The sequence below is a fragment of the Lolium rigidum genome, chromosome 7, assembly GCF_022539505.1.
Source record: "Lolium rigidum isolate FL_2022 chromosome 7, APGP_CSIRO_Lrig_0.1, whole genome shotgun sequence".
Lineage (NCBI taxonomy): Eukaryota > Viridiplantae > Streptophyta > Magnoliopsida > Poales > Poaceae > Lolium > Lolium rigidum.
In genome coordinates, this window is record NC_061514.1 from 338024056 (window position 1) to 338043781 (window position 19726).

At 47.1% G+C, this 19726-nt stretch overlaps 2 protein-coding genes across 2 annotated transcripts; one reads left to right on the forward strand and one right to left on the reverse strand.

The window, feature by feature from the left end:
- Positions 1-4409: 4409 nt before the first annotated feature.
- LOC124679408 (10 kDa chaperonin, mitochondrial-like) lies at positions 4410-6542 on the reverse strand. Its single transcript, XM_047215169.1, has 3 exons — positions 6390-6542; positions 5552-5694; positions 4410-4648 (listed from the first exon to the last, which is right to left on the reverse strand). The coding sequence occupies exons 1-3, from the start codon at positions 6498-6500 to the stop codon at positions 4600-4602; spliced, it is 303 nt and encodes a 100-aa protein (XP_047071125.1). The 5' UTR covers positions 6501-6542; the 3' UTR covers positions 4410-4599.
- Positions 6543-6773: 231 nt separating this feature from the next.
- LOC124677654 (protein N-terminal and lysine N-methyltransferase efm7-like) lies at positions 6774-10652 on the forward strand. Its single transcript, XM_047213617.1, has 8 exons — positions 6774-6876; positions 7010-7077; positions 7994-8113; positions 8186-8259; positions 8576-8627; positions 8728-8829; positions 8931-9039; positions 10073-10652. The coding sequence occupies exons 1-8, from the start codon at positions 6785-6787 to the stop codon at positions 10191-10193; spliced, it is 738 nt and encodes a 245-aa protein (XP_047069573.1). The 5' UTR covers positions 6774-6784; the 3' UTR covers positions 10194-10652.
- Positions 10653-19726: the final 9074 nt, after the last annotated feature.

Sequence of the window (19726 nt, forward strand, 5' to 3'; positions counted from 1 at the left end):
AAGCGCACGGGAGGCAAGCACTCGCCCAGCGCACTTTCGATCTCCCGCGCCCACTGTGAACAGCAAAGAGGACGAGGAGAGCGACTTCATCTCTCTCGAAGAGGAAGAGGTCGTGATGTTGCTGCACGCGAGGAGCAGTGGCGCAGCTGCATCAACGACTTGAACGACGACAAGCTGGACAGCAGTTTATTCCAAGACATCCGGTTCGAGGTGCGAAGCGTTGGCATCACCAGTGATGCTCCACCGCCGCGTGTTGATGAACTATGTCATAGTATGCAGTGTACTGGATACGATTTGTACAAGTTTACGGGGGATGACCACGACTCCAGATACAGACCATAAACAAAAAACAGAGGGGAAGACACGATCCGAACACTACCCAAGTATTTTGAGTAAGGTCGGCACAGTACGATCCTGGGAAACTGGCAGAACTAAAACAATACATATACTGATCGGTCGATCAAGACACGATCTAAGCGCTACAAGTGTTTGGAGAAAGGTCTGCAAATAATACCCTATATAAAGGGTGGTCAGTTTCACGCTCCAAGAGCGCTTCAAGCACTGTAGATAGCAGAATTATCTACAGTAGCACCTATTCTAGGCAACGTGGCTAATTCCTAGCCACAAATGCACCTGGGTCCAAGGTGGGCTTTTCTAGACCCTGAAAAGCCTCACCAGGACGCTGAGAAACTCGGTTTGACAACCCTGAAAAGCCTGATTTGACTAACTTTTGTTCTCCACTTGCTGTTGGTTGGCACCGGATAGAGCCGGTTGCCCCTGCTTCAACCAGTTGAGGGTCCACAAGGTACTTTGGTTTACAACCGGTTGTACATTTTCCTCCATGTAACACCCTCTTTCCACCTTTTTCTCCTGGGACCACCCACGTGTGCCTCTCTCTTCCATAATTGTGCACCATGCTCACAAATGGATACACCTGCCCACAATACTATTTGGGTTAGCTAACTTCCATTTTTGTTTGAAGGAGTCTAAAGAACAGTTAAAATAAATATCAATTTAAGAAAATACATCAAGGCTAATAATATTAATTAATTGTCTATTTTATGTTTTGCTTAATATGACATACCCTTGTGGTTATTTTTGTACTCAAAATATAAGCCTAGCTTTACATGACTACTTGATTGTTATGACAGCCAGTTGTGCATAAGTAGCCCATATCTATTTCTAGCAAGTGTTGAGATCATCAAAAACAAACTCCTAGAACCAAGCACAACCCTAACATGGAAACCAAGATAAAGTCATAGAAGAAGCAGGTTATCATAACCAATTAAAGGCAACCTAGGACATATAAATTGGGAACACATTACACATCCCCGCGAAAAAAATGGGAACATATGACATACATAACCCCTGGCTAACATCCATAAGTACATCAGAACCATCCCCATTCTAGACCAAGCATGAATGAACAAGGTAGAGGCAGAAGAGATAAATTCACCTTTAGGTCTCAATAGCGGCGGCCATAAATTGGAGCTGAGAAGGAGCTCCGGAGGTGTGCCAGCATCTCTTCTTTCTGTGGACGCTACAAAGCCTCACGCAGCCCCTCGGTCACCAACTAACCCTGGGATTCTTCTGGGTAACCGGTTATTCCAAGTTTTCTCTACCACCGAGGCCTTTTCTTCTTCACCTTTGCTCATGTTACCCACCTTTTTGCCGGTTATTCTCTTCCATGCAAGTGACTTCTAAACTTCCTGTTCTGACCGGCGCTCTCGGAGCCTAGAAGTGCTTCTTTTAGTAACACTATTTCTCTTCCTGGTTGTTCTTCAATCCTCTAGGCTTGCTGCCTTCTTTATATCTTTACACGTGCAATCTCAGACAAGGTAGTCTGTCTAAAAGACAAACACAAGTGTTAGGTAAATTATTTAAATGGCTACCATAAAAATGAATTTTCAAAATAATAATCAAAGTAAAAGTCATTTTAAACAAATGTTACGATTGAATAGCATTGCACTGAGTTAACAATCTCTATGAAGAATTGTGGAAATAAAATAGGCAGCAAAACATACATATACAGCTTGCATGAAGTAAAGTAATAATTTTGCTGTCCCTACACCTTCACATATTTTCTTTACCCCCAACAGTAACGTTACACATTATTTCTTCTACAAATTAAACAGAGATATTAACATGAATTATGGAATTATTACGCCTGATCAGCATCAGAAATTATGTAGTCAAAACAAGATACACGTTCATACATATTCCTAGACTACCTCTTGGATAGAAAGAGAAACGCCGGCAATTTGTAGAGACAGACAAGACCGAGAGACAAAGAGGGCGTGTGTGTAGAAAGGCAAAGTCTAATTCTTATGGCATGCAGTTTTTACAGTTTGTGTGATTTCTACAGAAGGAACAATAAACAAAAATACAGGAAGAAAATTGAACTTCAATTCATGCATGGAATCATGCCACAACATAGCAGCAAGTGATTTACTTCACAGTGGCAACAACAATGAATGATAATTTGGTTTCCCTATTGGTAATAAGCTAAAGGTGGTGGGAGCCGTACAAACATCATGAAGATACGCGCTCAATTTGCAAGAATAGGAGCCCCTTCGTAAAGCAAACCAAAAGACAGAAGAATTCACATGAAAAAGAGACCACCTTTCGTTTTCTTATCCACTTCTCTGTTCATAGGTGACCTGCAACTGTTGTATTCTAATGTCACCTTGATTCCTGCAATTGTTCTTCCATTGTCCGGCCAACCTGTTGAAACTTCCACCTATATCCTCGAAGAAGTACATCAAGGTTAAGAACCGAAGGCAATCAGCTAATGTTGTGTACAAGCAAAATAAACCATCAGTTTTTCTTGAATAATAGAGTAGGCTATTATTATGTTACACAGCTTAAACTATGTATTGCTTGGACAAGATTGCATATGCAAGTTTCATAACTAATGTAATATTTGGTTTTCTCCCTGTAATGTAAACGTTTTCTTAGCTAACAAAAGTCATAGGAATTGGTAGCAAGCTTTGCTTAATCATGTAAATAACAGTCTATGGCTACAAATACAGGTTTACGTTCAAAATCAATTTACATTTGCCACTATGCTCAAGAATAGGAAAATGCTAATTCCAATTAGCTACTGTCAATAATAGAAAGTATAGTTGCACCCATAGAGTCATCAGCATGCAAATGTAACGTTTCATTGTAGAGGACAAAGGACATACAAATGTGATTAGACCATAATTTGATTTCAAGGTAGCAAGCACACCTGCAGCCTAGGTTCTAATTTCTTACCAATTTGAAGGTTGCCAGCACGCTAAATCCTAGGTTCCAATTTCTTGCCAAAAGGCCCTACGATTTCAAATTAAGTCGTGCAATTACACCCAAATTAATGCTACTGCAGATTAAGCACTAATTTTTCTACCTAGGCCAAATGCCCAAATTGTGGGACGGGTGCTAGGGGGAAAAAGGGACACACCTATTGGACGCCTTTGACGCTGCATGCTCCGGGAATTCATCTGGCAATTATCCTCGCCAGCGCGCATAGGCTGCACGACACCATCGACAATGCCCCCTGGCGCCGTCAGTCAGAAGCTCCCACCAGGGCGGCTCCAGCCCTCCACAGGTCGCTGGTCACACCGGTTCAGAACTAGAGCCATATCGGCGCCGGTCGACAAGAGAAACCATGGCTACGCACCAACGACGGCAGCGCGTTGATCTGGGTTGGGAGGGGCCAGCAGGGAATCCGGAAACAGAGGCCGGGCCAAGGGCGACGGAAGCGGTGTGGTAGGCCCGCGCGGTGGGTGGCCGTTGGGCGGCGGGGAAGGTGGAGTACGAGCGTCGGCGAGTTGGAGAGCTCGCGTTACAGCGGCCTCGCGGTTACAGCGGCGCCGCGTGCTAGACGAGGAAGGAGCAGGGGCGAGCTCGCTTGTGTGGGAGCACGGATGGGGCTGTGAAAAGTCGATTTGGGCGGACATGAGATAGGAGACAGGCCCTTTGGGCGGACATGAGATAGGAGACATGCCCTGTAGTCGTGGTGGAGGACTCCCTCCGCGCCCTAGATCTGCTCTATTAACTTCCGTCGGAGGCGCTGACGGGCGGTCGAGGTGGGCGGCGAAGCACCTCCATGTGCGGGATCCTGGCTAGATGCGCGCAGGGCCGGGGAGGGGAGTGTTGCCGCTACCGGCCGGGAGGTGCAAGGTGGGTGCTGGGGATCTGGTTAGGTGGGGGAAGTTTAGTGGGCTGACAAGGTTTAGATTTAGACGCGAGGCAAATTAGTCGTTTTTTCAGCACAGGCGCGGCGTGCGCGCCACCACGTCCTAGTAGTACCATCATAGGGGTGCAAAATTGAACAGAACAGAAACAATTGCAGACTGCACGATCAATCAGCAGCTGCTGGTGGCCAAAGGATAGCAACCATAAAAAAAAAAATTAACAGCATCGCCTCAGCTTTCGCAAGTTCACTCAATTGCATCACAACATAAAGTAGGCAACAACATCAAATCCATGATGCTCTAGGCAAAAATCTATCACGCCATAAAATGAGTTTTCTTTTCAAGGTTTATCTGATAGCATCAAAACTCTAAAACAACTACTCCTGCAGTAGAGCAATTGACGACTTCGTGACTATCCAAATCAGTCCGAGAGGGTACCCAGGATGTCGTTCTCTCTGAAGAGGAGGTACCTGAAATTCCACAAAGACGATTTGAGTTCTCCCATTAGCAAATACAGATAGATAGGGAATATATAAGACGTATATTAGGCTTATCAAAATCTTTGACAAACAAAAACAGAACATGTTGATTTTTTGTCACAAAAATAAAAATGTAGGACAGAATGTGACCATCTATTCATCTACTCCCTCTCCTTCCCAATTTAGGATGCATATTAGTTTTGGTCAAAGTCAAACTTCATAAAGTTTATTTAACTCTATATACAAATAAATAAATTTTTATAATACCAAAAAAATATGAAAATATATTTCATGATGGTTCTAAAAATATTGAGTTAATGTTGTAGATGTTGATAAAATTTTCTGTACATTTGTTTGAAGTTTACAAAGTTCGACTTTGACCAAGACTAATATGCATCCTAATATGGGAAGGAGTAAGTAATAACAAAGAGCATGTTAAGACCAGGGTATTAGTAGGAACAGTGGAACACCTGTTGTCCTTGAAATAGCAAAGGTATAAAATGACGAAAGTAATGATGTTAAGCTACTCAAGTAACCATCTGTATCCAAGTAAAACGGTCTGACCTAATAACACAGATCATGTGGAAGACTTGAATATAAATCACAAGTCTACTCAAATAACCATCTGGTATCCAAGTACTACCTATGTCTTATCCAAAGTTACTCCAGCAGTATTTGAAAGTATATGCACATTAGGGCGTAAAGTTATGGATATTAGAAATCACAAGTGTCACATTTGGTGTTCTAATACCATTCAATACCCTAGGTTGATAGAACAATGAAATAATGAGCATTTACAAAAACACTGGCTCCTAGAAAATGTACGATGCAAGCACCAAAAGAAAAACAGTACAGTACAACATTTACACTAAAGAAACCAAAATTGTGGCGTACTCTTTCTCTGGAGCAAGCTTGACTTCAAGTCCACCATACTCTGGCAGCAGAACATGGTCACCTTCCTTGAGGGCAACCGGGATCAGCTTTCCATCCCTATCACGTTCTCCAGGGCCAACAGCCACAACCTTGCCAGAGTTCAGCTGGATTCACAACAATATTCTCAGGTAATTAACTAATTTTGATGTCAAAGCAACAAGAAGAGAAAAAACTTCAGTATAATGATGAAACCTATGTGGGATCATTGAGCTGAACTAACAGGACTAAAGACGGAATCTAGTAGCATGCCAAATGCCAAAAAGATACAACTATTTGTAAGAATTCACTTTTTGTGGAAGCAGATCAGATTGAAACTTCCCTAACGAAATTCTAACTGCTTAAGCTAAACAATTCCAGCTAGTACACAATCTACAGACTACACAAAGCCAAATCTGAAATTCTGAATAGACACACCTAGCCACACTGCAATCTGAACCAATCATCCTACCAAACGAACAATTTGAACTAGGCAATCCAAACAGCTCAACCTAACCAGTAAACAAAATTGTAATTGCTTAAGCTAAACAAATTCCAGCTAACAATCTACAAAAAGGCAAACTGAAACAGACCTAGTCTGCTAGCCACACTGCAATCTGAACTAATTATTCTCTCAATCGGTAAACACATCCGATTTGCAGCTGCTCCCCCACAAGGAACAGGCACGCCCTAATATCCAGTTCGGCAGATGCCAATAGGCGCTACACCTCGCATCAGACCACGATCTAAGCCCTCCGCCACACAATCATGCCTACTAGCAACATGAGCAGCACTAAAAGGGGGGAAATGGCGGCGGGTATACCTGCTTGGAGGTCTCCGGGAGGAGGATGCCGCCGGCGCTCTTCTTGGGCAGCACAATCTTCTCCACCAGCACCCGGTTGAAGGACGGGAGCAGACGCTTGATCGCCGCCATCGCCGCTGATCTCCTCTTCCTCTTCTTCTTCTTGGGAAACAAGCAAAGCTTCTACACTCTTCGCAACGCCTCCACGGTTGGTGGGGTTTAGGGTTTTAAGAGGGCGACGGCGGGCGCGGCGGAAATGACGGTTCTGCCCCTCCCTGCCCTGCCCTAGAATGTTCTCGCGCATGGGCCAGTTTGGGCCCACGTGAGGCCCACTACGCAGGCTCAAGCCCATGAGGGAGCGCCGCCGGGAACTCGAGTCCAATTTCCAAGTCGCGGTGGAGGAGGAGCTGAGCGAGATGGCGGACGCCGGCGCACAGACGGAGAGGAAGGAGGAGGAGGAGGAAGACGACGTCGTCTGTCTGGATCCGTCCTTCTTCATGAATCGCGAGTAGGGGTTTGTTTGCTCTTCACCCTCTCTCTCTCTAATTGCAGCAGTGGCGCGTCAGCTTCCTGCTGACCTCAGTCAGTTGAAATCATTTGTGGTTGATGATTTCTTTTGCTGGGTTCGTCGGTTTGTGCAGATACGAGATGACGACCTTCACCTACGGCTCCCAAGTGCTCCACCTCCTCTGCTCCAGCTCCGCCTCCAGTTTAGTGCCCTGCCCTTCGCTCCTTCCTTGCCATTTTCTCCTTGCTACCTAAGCGGGGAAATGGTGAATTGGTAAAGAGGAATCTTATTGCTAGCTCGTTCTGTGTGAATTCAACTAGGAAACGTTAAGGTTCTCCTTAGTCTAGAGCAGAAGAGGGGATGGTTGGCTGAACTTGAACAGTTTGCTGCCCAGATTGTTCCCGTTTTGTGTCGATAAGGATAACTAGGATCCGGCAGCGCTTGTGTAGTACCTTTATCTCTCAGTGTTAATACCTCTGAATTAGAATATACAAGACTTGTCTCTGGTTGCAGTAACACTTGAGGTAAAATGTTAAATGCATGCCGGTGACATGTGGTTTGCGCATTTTCTTCTTGTTGTCTGCATATGTAACAAGAGCGGGTTTTCATTACACGGTCATGTGGTTTAGGACCACTTTTATCCTGTCTTGTTTGGGGATCCTTCCACTCAGATAGTGCCATTCTAGTATGTCAGGATCTCAAAAGGCCCATGTTGCACATGATCAAACTAATGAAGGCCCTCATTAAATTTTTCTGTCGCTAGGAGAGCCGACTCTTATGTCTTTCTTCATTCTGTCCATTTCTAGTTTTACAGCCAGACATCTATACAGCTTTGCTTACCAAAGTATTTCTCATTTAAATGGCCACAGTTCTGTCCAGTGTCCACCATACAAAAAAGTTTGATCTGGCCATGCTGCACTCATGTTCCGTTGCATCCATGCAGTGAGCGATCGTGATAGTGGATGGTCTTATTTAAGCTTCACGGTTAGTACAGTAGCTTGTCTGGCTGGATTTAGGTACATGCATGATACCACTCCATAGTTCATGTTGCCATATTTTTGTTATTTCCTTAGCATGCCGCCACCGCCGCTAACATACATTCTAAATTTTGGTGCAGCTGATTATGACCTTACTGGACAGTTAGTATGGCCAGGTGCTGTTCTGATGAACACATACCTATCGGAACACCCTGAGACTGTGAAGGGACGTTCAATAATTGAGTTGGGATCTGGGATTGGTGAGATAATTCTCGATCACGTTCACTTCAGTTTTGCAATCTTACAAAAGCTGACGTATTGTGACTTGCTAGGCATTACTGGGATATTGTGCAGCCGTTTCTGTAAAGAGGTGGTATTGACTGATCACAATGATGAAGTTTTAGAGGCAAGGTTCAATCCTTCAGAATATCTTTCGTTGATATGTTCAAGTTTGAGATCGGATTTTAAGACTCCACATCAGTTTAAGATATTGACTACTAGTTTTAGTAATTTGTGTATGTCATACTAGCATTGGGTTTACAACTGATAAAAAAATAGCATTTTTCAGTCTGTATGGTGACAATCATCCATCGTACTGATATAGCATCTAATGCTAGAACAAGAAATCGACATCATCAATCATAAATGATACAAGCATTGCGCATGTCATACTTGCATCTTTCCTTTGACATGACTATTATGCCTATTGAATGATTTCACAGATTATAAAGAAAAATATAAAGTTGCAGTCATCTTCTGAAAATGCTGAAGCAGGTTAGCACTTGTATCTGTCAGCTCATTATATTCCAGGCTCTGGCATTCATTGAAATGTAACTGTCCATAGATCGGATCTGAACTGATACTTCTGTTGCAGTGCTGACGGCTGAGAAGCTGGAGTGGGGAAATAATGATCATATAAGCAATATCATGAAGGAACATCCTGTTGGGTTTGACCTCATTGTTGGAGCTGATATCTATATCCTTCCAACTTTTCTAATTTTCAGTTCTGACCCTTTCTCTTTCTATTCCTTATGCATATAGCGATTGGTTTGTTTCGTGGACCTTGACTCGCAGAAAGCTTCCAGCAATCTAGCATTCCATGTCTCTTTGATACTGTAGAGAAGTTTCTTCGTATGCAGGGCGGTAAATGTAGATTCATACTGGCTTATGTATCACGAGCTAAAGTGTATGTATTTTCTTCAGCTCAGTTCCCATCCAAGACATATCTGAGTAAATTCTTGAGTACTTTCTCATTAAAAGATAGAGATAAATGCTGCACATCATGCTGGTCTGATTACAATAAAAAGAATTAATGACCTTATAGTTTTTTTTTTTTTTTTTTTTTTTTTTGCGTAAAAAAATGACCTTATAGTTGATTATTATGTTATATGAGAATTTAAATTTTCGTTAGAATAAAGAGTCACTCGATTATTCGATTTGTCAGTATACGGATTGACAAATTTTTATATTGTTGGGCTAGCCAATATGAAGAGCATGTCATGCCATTCTGAATATTTTAGTATAAAAGGTAGCTGAGGTACGCATGGTTGTAGACTGCTTAAAGATACATCATCAGTCACATTAGAAGGTTCTAAGTAGAATTACTGCAATGGCTCCAAAACAACCTACACTGCGTAGGCTAATGAGCCACTGATCCCATGAGTACAAATTACACACATTATGATGCATGATTAATGTGTATATGTAGAGCTACAAAACTGCTGCCAGTATAGAGACAGATAATGTGACATGTCGCCCATTCTTTTGTCAGTTTGTCGCTTATGCAGATAGTATTTTCCAAATGCAATCCTGAGCAAATAGAATGTACAGGCTGGCTTGGAGTAGTTTAGATTATCATTTGCTGACATCTAGAATCGGTAGCATACTGACATTTACTAGGTATGGCCAATGTACTGTTGCCAAAGCTTGCACAATACACGAACAGCAGCAATAGAAAGTGGCATATTTTTTTGTCAGAAAGAATATTAGGTTATTTCAGTGTTGTCCTTTATACTCCTTTTGAGGTTTTGCGATGTTATAATAACTACTACTAGTGAGATCGAAGAGCAACCCCAACTCTTCAGAAGTCCACTTTATGTTTGCATTTGATTTTCTCTATTTTTTTCTCGCAGTATCTTTTTTTTCTGTTCTATTAATACATTGTTTTAAATGACCCGTATATTCTCTTAACCAAGTTGCTTCCCTTCTCATATGACCAGCATGGACGCACTAGTACTGAAGGAAGCTGAAAAACGTGGAATGCTTGTTGAAGAAGTGGACGGGACAAGAACCACCATCTCACATCTTCAAGGCGTCATATTCAGCATCATCCTCAGATGACTTGCTTCTGATGAAATGCCTGGGCGACCATTAGCGACGAGCAATATGTTGAACCTGCTATCGGGAAAGCAAAAAATGTTCATTTCCAGAGGAAAGAAACAATACCACACTGCCACATTAACATCATTCCTGACGTTGCTTCAGTTCCTTAGCTGGATGAATGTAAAATTTTAAATTATGACAGACCCGAATCGGTCACGAGCATCGTCGATGTTACGGGTACCAGTGAGATGACCAGGCACTGAAAGTCCTTGGGGGAATCAACGAAGGAAGCGCTGGCTGGCAGAAGCAGTGGCATCATGTAAGATTGAGATGCTCCCAGCCTGAAAAGTCCCTGAGTCACCATGAGCTCGTGCTTGGTGTACCTAGGTAAACATCAAAACCACACTGGAAATCTTCGTCATCCTGTATGTTGTTCCTCCAGTGCTGCCAATGCCAATGCATGCGATATGGATCCAATTCCTGCGTTGTTCTTTAGCCTGTTTCTCTTGCTCTTCGCCGAATCTTGTCGCGACAACTCGTCAAGGACTGTCCTGATCGGACTTTGTCACGGAGGCAAATGGACGCGTTGTTATCGGCTCTTTTGTAGCTTGGAAGCAGACCAGATTTGGAGTCGCTGCTGCTGCCAAGAAGACGGCCATAAACTGTACCGGATATTGTTGTGTGCGACTGTTGGGCACAGTGCTAGCACTGACGATGCACTGGACCTGCCTACCTTCAGCTACAATCCGGAACTGAATGTACCCCGGGGCTGGTTCCAAAACAGTAGATTTCAGAAAACTTTGGGGTTTTCCCGATTACAAGGAGATTACGCACATTAAACTTATTCAAAAGGCTGTCAAATCATAGGATGTTTGCTAGTAGTGTACAATGTGCGTAAGCAAGGTCTTGCAACGTTTTAAATAATTTATTACTTGTGAGCATAGGTTGGCTAGCCATTGGAGGTTGGAATTGGTCCCACCCAGCAAATGAAAAAGATTAGTGCCCTGGAGTTCAAGAAACCGTTCAACCACTAAGTTGCAACCAACAAAATTAAAGATCCATTTGGACATGTTGTGTAGCGTCATAACTTTGAAAATACTACTAGGTGTGCGAAATCAACATCGAGGTTATTAACTAGCAACCTCCCATCAAACCCCGACAATTGATGGGAACCAGCCTTTGTTTACGACTCATTTTTGTTCACCTATTAAGGTAACATTCAAAATAATTTAATAGGATTCTATATCTTATGAGAGTTTTTTTTATAAATTTATTATTTTGTAAGATTACAAAACATAGAATTGTTTCCTTTGATCTTTTCAGTATGCAGTTCAATATAAATTGTCGTTGGGTCAAGGATCATGTGAATTTTTTTATTTGTTTTGATGACATCTACGGTCTATGTTATGCACATAATCCTCCAGAACATTCATGGATTCTTCTGATCTATTTCATCTTTGTTTGTTTTCTCAGGCATGCAATGACATGTGATTAATTTTACATTTTTCATATTGCTATCTTTAAAATCCTACGAACCAAAGAGGTCCTAAGGTTGTGCATGACGATTATTTTGTTTTATAAGCTCGTGTTAATTAAGGTCATCGAAATCGGCTTCACACTTTGACTCACCAACACCACTTAACGGAGAAGAAACATTCTCAAAGGCTGCATTTAGGAACGAAAAATGTTCGTAACTTAGCCATGTTCATCAAGGCAACTGTTCCCGTGTGACCTAGATTAACGCCCCTCCATCACATAGCATGATTGGATTGCAGTTATCTCGCTTCATCATCAGAGGAGAAAAGGCATCAAGATTGATTGGATTCTTTCTAGCTTTTGTGCAGCCGCATCCGATGCTCGAGTCAGTCAGGTCAAATGGAGGCCAGGAAAAGAGTGGCATCCATCCAAACACCTGAAAGGATGTACGAAAAGAAGAGCAATTTACTGGGCATGCGCTGCGGAAATGCCAAACGGAACCTGGGTACACGCGCACCTAGTTATGAGAAATTCCAAAAAATGCTATTTAAAAGTTTCAAAAAAATGTGAAGTAAAATTTTGCATGTACTTATTATGTTGATACTTATTCGTGTGCGTTTTCACGAAAAAATATGATTGTATGTGGCCTACACAAAAATGACAAAATGCCCAAAATGAAACTAATGAATAGGAATTGTACTATTCGCAGGGATAGAAATTTGCATTTTGTCATTTTTGTGTAGGCCACATACAATGATATTTTTTGTGAAAACGCACACGAATAAGTATCAACATAATATGTACATGCAAAATTTTACTTCACATTTTTTTGAAACTTTTAAATAGCGTTTTTTTCATTTTTTGGAAAACTGGGTGCGCCCGCACCCAGGTTCCAAACGTGCACGTCGCGCATGCGCTGAGGATAAAGTAAAAGTGAAAAAAAGAAGAGTGACAACTCTCTACACCATTGGCAGCGTTTCATGGTTTCACTTCTTTGCTTGCTTTTTGCAGGCACAGCCTACATGCATGTGTGTGGTGGCGCAGAGATTCCTTCTTCACAAAAACAGAAGATTAACACACAAAAATAGAGATCGGTTGATTGGCTGCCCAATGATTGGGTGCATAATCCAGTCCACATGAGAGGAGAATTCTTATGCAGCTGAATGCACATGCATGCCTAATTTGCTACTTATAACCGTACTCATCTCCACAGCACCTACATATAACATATGTTTGCAAATTGAGGTAGTATTTGTCTATACTACCTGATCCGACCCTTCTTGCCTGACCATCTGCATGATTCATTTTTTCACCCCCAAAACGTGCTTCTCACTACAATGAGGGCCACACTGTAGCATCAGTTAGAGAATCCTCAGTTTACAGTTTGCAGGCAATGCACATCCACATTTGCTTGCGTGTACTAGTAGCTACTTGTAGCAGCAACAATAGTATAACCAGAGACCAAACTGGTGTATAAATACAAGATTTCCTTCTGTCTTTATGTCTGTCTGTTTCTGAGTCTGTGACAAGTGTTAATAACTGATCGATGCTGGTGGCGACATCCCTGTCAGTTAGCACCAGCATGGTCCAGCCACCAGGATACGTACATACACAACGCGCACTTCTGCAGGATGCCATGCCAACTTGGCCATCAAGGAGATCTCATCTGACCCGGGACACACGGTGACATCCCGGCTACCTGCCTCCGTCGCCGTCTCTCCGCCGCCCGGCGACGATGGCCAGCCTGCCGGCCGGCTCGTTGGGTTATGATAGTCTCTCTGAGTTAGCCTTAGATCAGCCATGAGAAAAGGTTGATTCAGAAGCTTGTTTTCTTCTGCTCATGTTAGTGCGATGGATCATGATTCATGGATAGATATGAATAACAATGTCAGGAAGATGACACATGAGGATCTGGAAAGCAAATGTGCTTAGCACACATAAGCTGATGGAGTTGTTGTTGGTTGCATGCATGAGCATGACATATGCAACACTGTGATGATATAACTATGACCTTACATTTGCCAACCTGTGGCCTGTGGGGGGCTCATTGGCAAGTACAACCTCAAAAGTGATTTTGCTCTTCTGACCAAAACTCTTTCCGTTTGCTTAAGAAACTAACCATGGATGACGGGACGATGAGCCTACGCTCATTTGACCATGCCGCGTTTGCCTATGGTTGGTGTGGTGTTCAATGCAAGGATGGCAACACACCAAGCAGGCTAGGCCAAGTCAATGCCATTATGACAACGAGTTGATGCTGTTCAGTGGCTAGCGAGATAGGACTAATTAAGCCTGAAGAAACTGATAATGGAAAAGAAAAGGAGATCTTTGATGTGAGTGATCTCCAACGCAAGTTCACATATATGAGCTGTAGACCTGTAGTGTATGTAGCGTGTGCATACATGCATGCGGATCTGAGTAGATGAGTAGACAGCCAGCAACAGCAATCTTATTAGTTGCAACTGCAGGGATTTGTCAGGCTAATATAAGTAAGGATGTTAGGTTTGGACTGAGATTTAATTTTCTAGCCATGGAATTATATGAACGGCATTCTTTTTTTTTGGGCTAAACATTGGTTAGTTAGTAATGTGTAGACCCATGTCTGGCCGTAGAATGCAGTATATCTGTTCAACGCGCTTTGTACATGCAAACATCAGTGTAATGACAAGTAGATTGATTGAGTCCAAATATCATACAGCTCCAGCTCTGATTAGTCAAACCTCCTCCATGTTCTTCTGGACTCGATCAGCTCAAGACTCCGTACATAGTTGGTCTTGCATTGTCCATGTAGTCGTTTTGAACAGGAGTGGTTAATAAAAGGATCTCCAGTCGTGTCCCCCAAACCGTCCTCCAAAGCGATTTGGGCCGGACAAAAATATGTTCCCAGCCGTGTCCCCCAAAGCCGCTTTTTTATCCGGCGTGGCCTGATACGGTGTTCGGCGTCCCGAGCCCGTCCCCGCCCCACAGGGGACGCTCCGGGCACGCCGGACACAACGAAAAGCGAGGCGAGGCGTGGCGGGACCGACGCGTCAGCGGCTCGGAAGCCTAAAACCCCGTCGCCTACCTTTGGTCAAGCGACGTTAATGGCGTCCCAGTTTTTCCAGGCGACGCAGGGACGCGTCTCGTCGTGCATGGCCGCGTGGCCGTCCGCGCCGGTGTTATTGCGTGCAACCACCCGCTGCCGCTTCGCCTGCCGCTGATGTACATTAAGAGGCCCTGCGGTTCATCCCAATCCCTCGCCGCTCCCAAATCTTCTCATCGCCGCCCCCAAATCTTCTCCTCGCCGTTCCAACCAATGTCGTCGTCCTCCCGCAAGATCGCCGCGGCGAACGGCTTCGGCCGCGGCAGCCTCACCGTGAAAGAGGCGTGGGCGCTGTACCACGCGGGATATCCCATCCCGCCGGACATGCGCCTGCCAAGCAGCGACGGCTGGAAGATGGTCGTGAACGGCATAGGCATCCCGCCGCTGCCGACTCCGGGCACGGAGCGCTGGAAGGACACCATCAGGGCCCGGCTGATGGATTCGTAGCATAGAAAACAAAAAAAATTCCTACCGCAAGAACGAAAACCAAGCCAAGATGCAATCTAGTAGATGGGAGCAACGAGAAGATCACGAGACTAACCCTTGAAGATTTCCAAAGCCTACGTGATTAGATCTCGTTGTTGCTGTAGTCGACCACTTGCCGCTTTCGAAAGCGCGTAGAAGATCTTGACGGTGCCACAGTCGGGCAGCACCTCCGTACTCGGTCACACGTTCGGTGTTGATGACGACCTCCTTCTCCCCGTTCCAGCGGGCAGCGGAAGTAGTAGATCCTCCTCGGAATCCCGCCAGCACGACGGCGTGGTGACGGTGGTGGTGGAGATCTCCGGCAGGCTTCGCCTAAGCGCTGTGGGAGGTGTATGAGGAGGGAGGTGTGCTAGGGTTTGAGAGAGAGAAGGGGGTTAGGGCGCCGGCCAGGGGAGCCCTAGGTGGTGCGGCCAAGTCATGGGCTGCCCCTCCCTCTCCTCCTCATTATATAGGTGGAACCCCAAGGGTTAGCCCAAAGTCTTTGAATAAGACCCCAATTCAAAAACTGCCTTATGGACGAAACCTAGAGGAACAGGGACTCTCCCCTTCCCCCTTTCTTTGGCCGGCCAAGGAGGTGGAGTCCTCCATGGACTCCACCCTCCCACTTGGTTGGCTGGTTGGGTTTGGTGGAGTCCCTCTGGGACTCCACCTTCCATGGTGATTTCATCCGGAAGGTTCTAGAACATTCTAGCGCCTTCCATAAATGCACCGGATCATTTCCAAACTTGGAAAGTGACTTCCTATATATGAGTCTTATTCTCCGGACCATTCCGGACCTCCTCGTGATGTCTTGGATCCCATCCGAGACTCCGAACAAAACTTCGAACTCCATTCCATATTCCATATCTACTTAAAACGACATCAAACCTTAAGTGTGTCATCCTACGGTTCGTGAACTATGCAGACATGGTTGAGACTCTTCTCCGACCAATAACCAATAGTGGGATCTGGAGATCCATAATGGCTCCCACATATTCAACGATAACTTAGTGATCGATTGGACCATTTACATACGATACCGATTCCTTTTGTCACGCGATATTTTACTTGTCCGAGGTTCGATCATCGGTATCACGATACCTTGTTCAACCTCGTCTCCGACAAGTACTCTTTACTCGTACCGTGGCATATCATCTCTTGTGAACCATTCACATGCTTGCATGCTAATCAGACGACATTCCACCGAGAGGACCAGAGTATATCTATCCGTCATCGGGATGGACAAATCCCACTCTTGATCCATATGCCTCAACTCATACTTTCCGAATACTTAATCCCACCTTTATAACCACACATATACGCAGTGGCGTTTGATGTAATCAAAGTACCCTTCCGGTATAAGTGATTTACATGATCTCATGGTCGAAGGACTAGGTAACTATGTATTGAAAGCAAATAGCAAGTTAAACTTAATGACATGATCTTATGCTACGCTTATTTGGGTGTGTGTCCATTATATCATTTGATGGGGATATGCCCATAGGGGTGGGTCGCCAGTCCCACTCGCCGTGAAGACGGAGGCCCAGGCGGATCGCCAGTCGCCCAGGTGACTGGGCCCTAAGACGACTGGGCCGCGATCCCAAGGAGGAGACCTGTGCGACTGGATAAGAAGATTACTTGTAAGAGGGTCAGCGTATCCCGAATTAGTAGCAACTGATACGATTCGGAGTTATCTCCTTGTAACCCTAGATCGGGGGTGCCCATATAAACCCCCGACCTTAAACCCTAGAGGACACATTACCAGAGATCCAATCTCTCCCTGTAAACTCTTGGCATAGCCGCCGACTGAGCCCCCCCATTGTAATTCTCCACTAAGCAATAAGATCTAGTAGGACGTAGGCCTTTTACTCTCCGGAGGGGCTGAACCTGGGTAAAACCCTTGCGTCTTGTGCACCTCGACCCGCAGATGGTTGTGTCTCCTTGCCCCCGTATCAACGAAGTGCTACCCCTAGTAGTACCTGCCGTGGTTACATCCACGACAGTGGCACCCACCGTGGGGCATGGGGCATCAAGCCTTCGAGCTGCGGCGAGGCCCTACTCGCCTACACGCTGGCCAAGTTCACCTCCACGCCAGCCGATCGCCTCCGGCCGGATGATCGCCACGGGTAGCTTCTTCCACATCCAGCCAAGCTCTTATCGGCCGGCTTCCGCACCCCTCACGCATGCGTGGATGGTGCCGGTTGGCACTATCAACCTCTTCGTCGGGCTCGCCAGCGTCAGCGACCCCACTGAGCCCCGTCCGGGCCAGCAGCATGACCCCTTCGCGCCAGGGCAACTCCTCACCGCCACTCTCCCAATCACCGGCGAAATCTACGTCGAGGGCGAGTCGGCCCTGGAGGATGACGCCGACTCGGCGGCCACAACTCTAGTCGCCGGGTCCCCCGCCACGGCATCAGTCGCCGAATCCTCCGCCACAGCGTCGGTCGCCGGCTCCATCACGGCGGCATCGGTCGACGACTCCATCTCTCCAGTCTCTCACCCAAGCGACTTTGAGAACGACTCCGTCCTCCCCCTCTTCGGCAGCGACTCCGAATCGGACTCCGTTGACGCCGCGCTTTACCAATACCCAACCGCCGACTTCATGGCGGGAGGTGAGGAAGTGCCGCCGAACGATCCCTTCTCCACGCCACTCCCAGAAACCGCCAACGCGACCGAGATCGAGGCGCACCGGACAGCGCTCGAGGAGCAGAGGAAGAAGGAGCTTGCAGAGCGGCAAAAATTTCGCCTCGAGCAAGATGAGGTGAGGGTTGTGTCTCACTACCGGCAACAGTGCAATCGCCTGCGCCTGGAGCGCGCCCGCGCGCGGGACTTCCCCAACGCCCGCCTCAACTTCGACGACCCGGACGGGGAAGTCCGGGTCGCCCGAGTCCAGAACCCCGACATTCCGGAATCAAGCCGGGCCGCCGCCGGCAGAGCAGCGAACGGAGCGCCGCCACCACCACCACCCCCACCGCCACCGGAAGCTCCCCGGGCGGAGGTCGATGCCAATGGCCTGCCCCTGCATTCATCTCCGGCCGACAACGTCGCGGCCGCTCAAGCCGTCCTCGCCAAACTTCCAGAAACTGGAGATGGTGCGATCCTCATCCAGCACGCCAAGGCCCTCGTCGCCAAGGCCTTAGAGCAGCAGCATGCCGCTGCCGATTCACAAGGGCGACTCTACTCACGCTCCTCCTCCAGCCGCGCCGCCTCGTCAGCAGCGGCGAATCGCGGGGTCGCCAACGTCAACAACTGCCCTCCACCAGCACCGCGCGCAGCCCACTCGACCAACCACCGAATCGAGCCGTGCCCCAAGCGAGTAATGGTCGCGGCCAACGGGCAGCCCATCGACGCGCGCACCCATATCCTCAACGACCAGGAGTGGCGGACGCGCAACCGCGCGAATGACCGCTACGCCGACGAGCTCCCGCGCCAAAGCGCATTCAATCGAGTCGGCCCGGCGTGCTTCGGCCCCATGGTCAGAGGCGAGTCCTACCCCGTAGGGTTCAAGGGACCTCGCGACATCGAAAAGTACGACACCCACATCGACCCCACGGTCTGGATCGATTCGTACACCATGGCCATGGGCATCCAGGGCCATTCCGAGCTACTCGTCGCCCGTTACCTTCCCCTCATGATGGATGGCGTAAATCGCCACTGGTTCAACACCCTCCCTCCCAACAGCATCGATTCCTGGGAGGAAGCCCGCGCCGCGTTCATCCAGCACTTCGCCAGCGCGTACACCCGGGTAACCACCATAGAGGACCTGGATCGCTGCATTCAGGGCCCACGCGAGTCGACTCGCCGGTGGGTGCAACGGTGGCAAGACATGTGGACGACCTCCAGTGGCATCAGCACGGACACGGCGATCTACTGCTTCCGGCGGTGCTGTCGGTATGAGCCGCTCAGCGCCAAGCTCCGCCGCATCAGCAGAGACAACATCTCCATCGCCGAGCTCTTCGACATCGCCCTGCGCTACGCCGATGAGGATCCCGCAGTCGACTCGGACGATGAGTATGGGCAGCGGCGCAATCGCCGCCCCGCTCAGCCCGACAATCGCCGCGGCGACTACCGGTTCAGCGGCCGGTCAAGCAACGGCAAGCGCCGCGCAGACGGCGGACACACCGAGCTCGTCGCCAACGCCGATTATGAGCAGCGCGACCCGAAGTCCTTCCGCCGCGACAACCGCGCGCCACAGGGGGATCGGCCTCCACCCAAACGATTCGACGCTCGCAGCCTGCTGGACGCCCCATGCATCTACCACAGCAAGGAGGGCAAGCCCTCAACACACACGACGGGAAACTGCTACTCCCTGAAGTAGATAGAGAAAGCTCGCTGCGCCAAGGAAGCCGACGGCAACAACCAGCACAAGGACCGCTCCAAGGACCAAGACCAGCATAAGGAAGATGGTTTCGGCCGCAGCGCCGGCTCACTCCATACCTTCACCGGGGTCGGCGACCGACGGGACAGGAAGGTCCTCACAAGGGCGGTGGCCGTCCACGCAGTCATCCTCGACGACATCCCCCGCTGG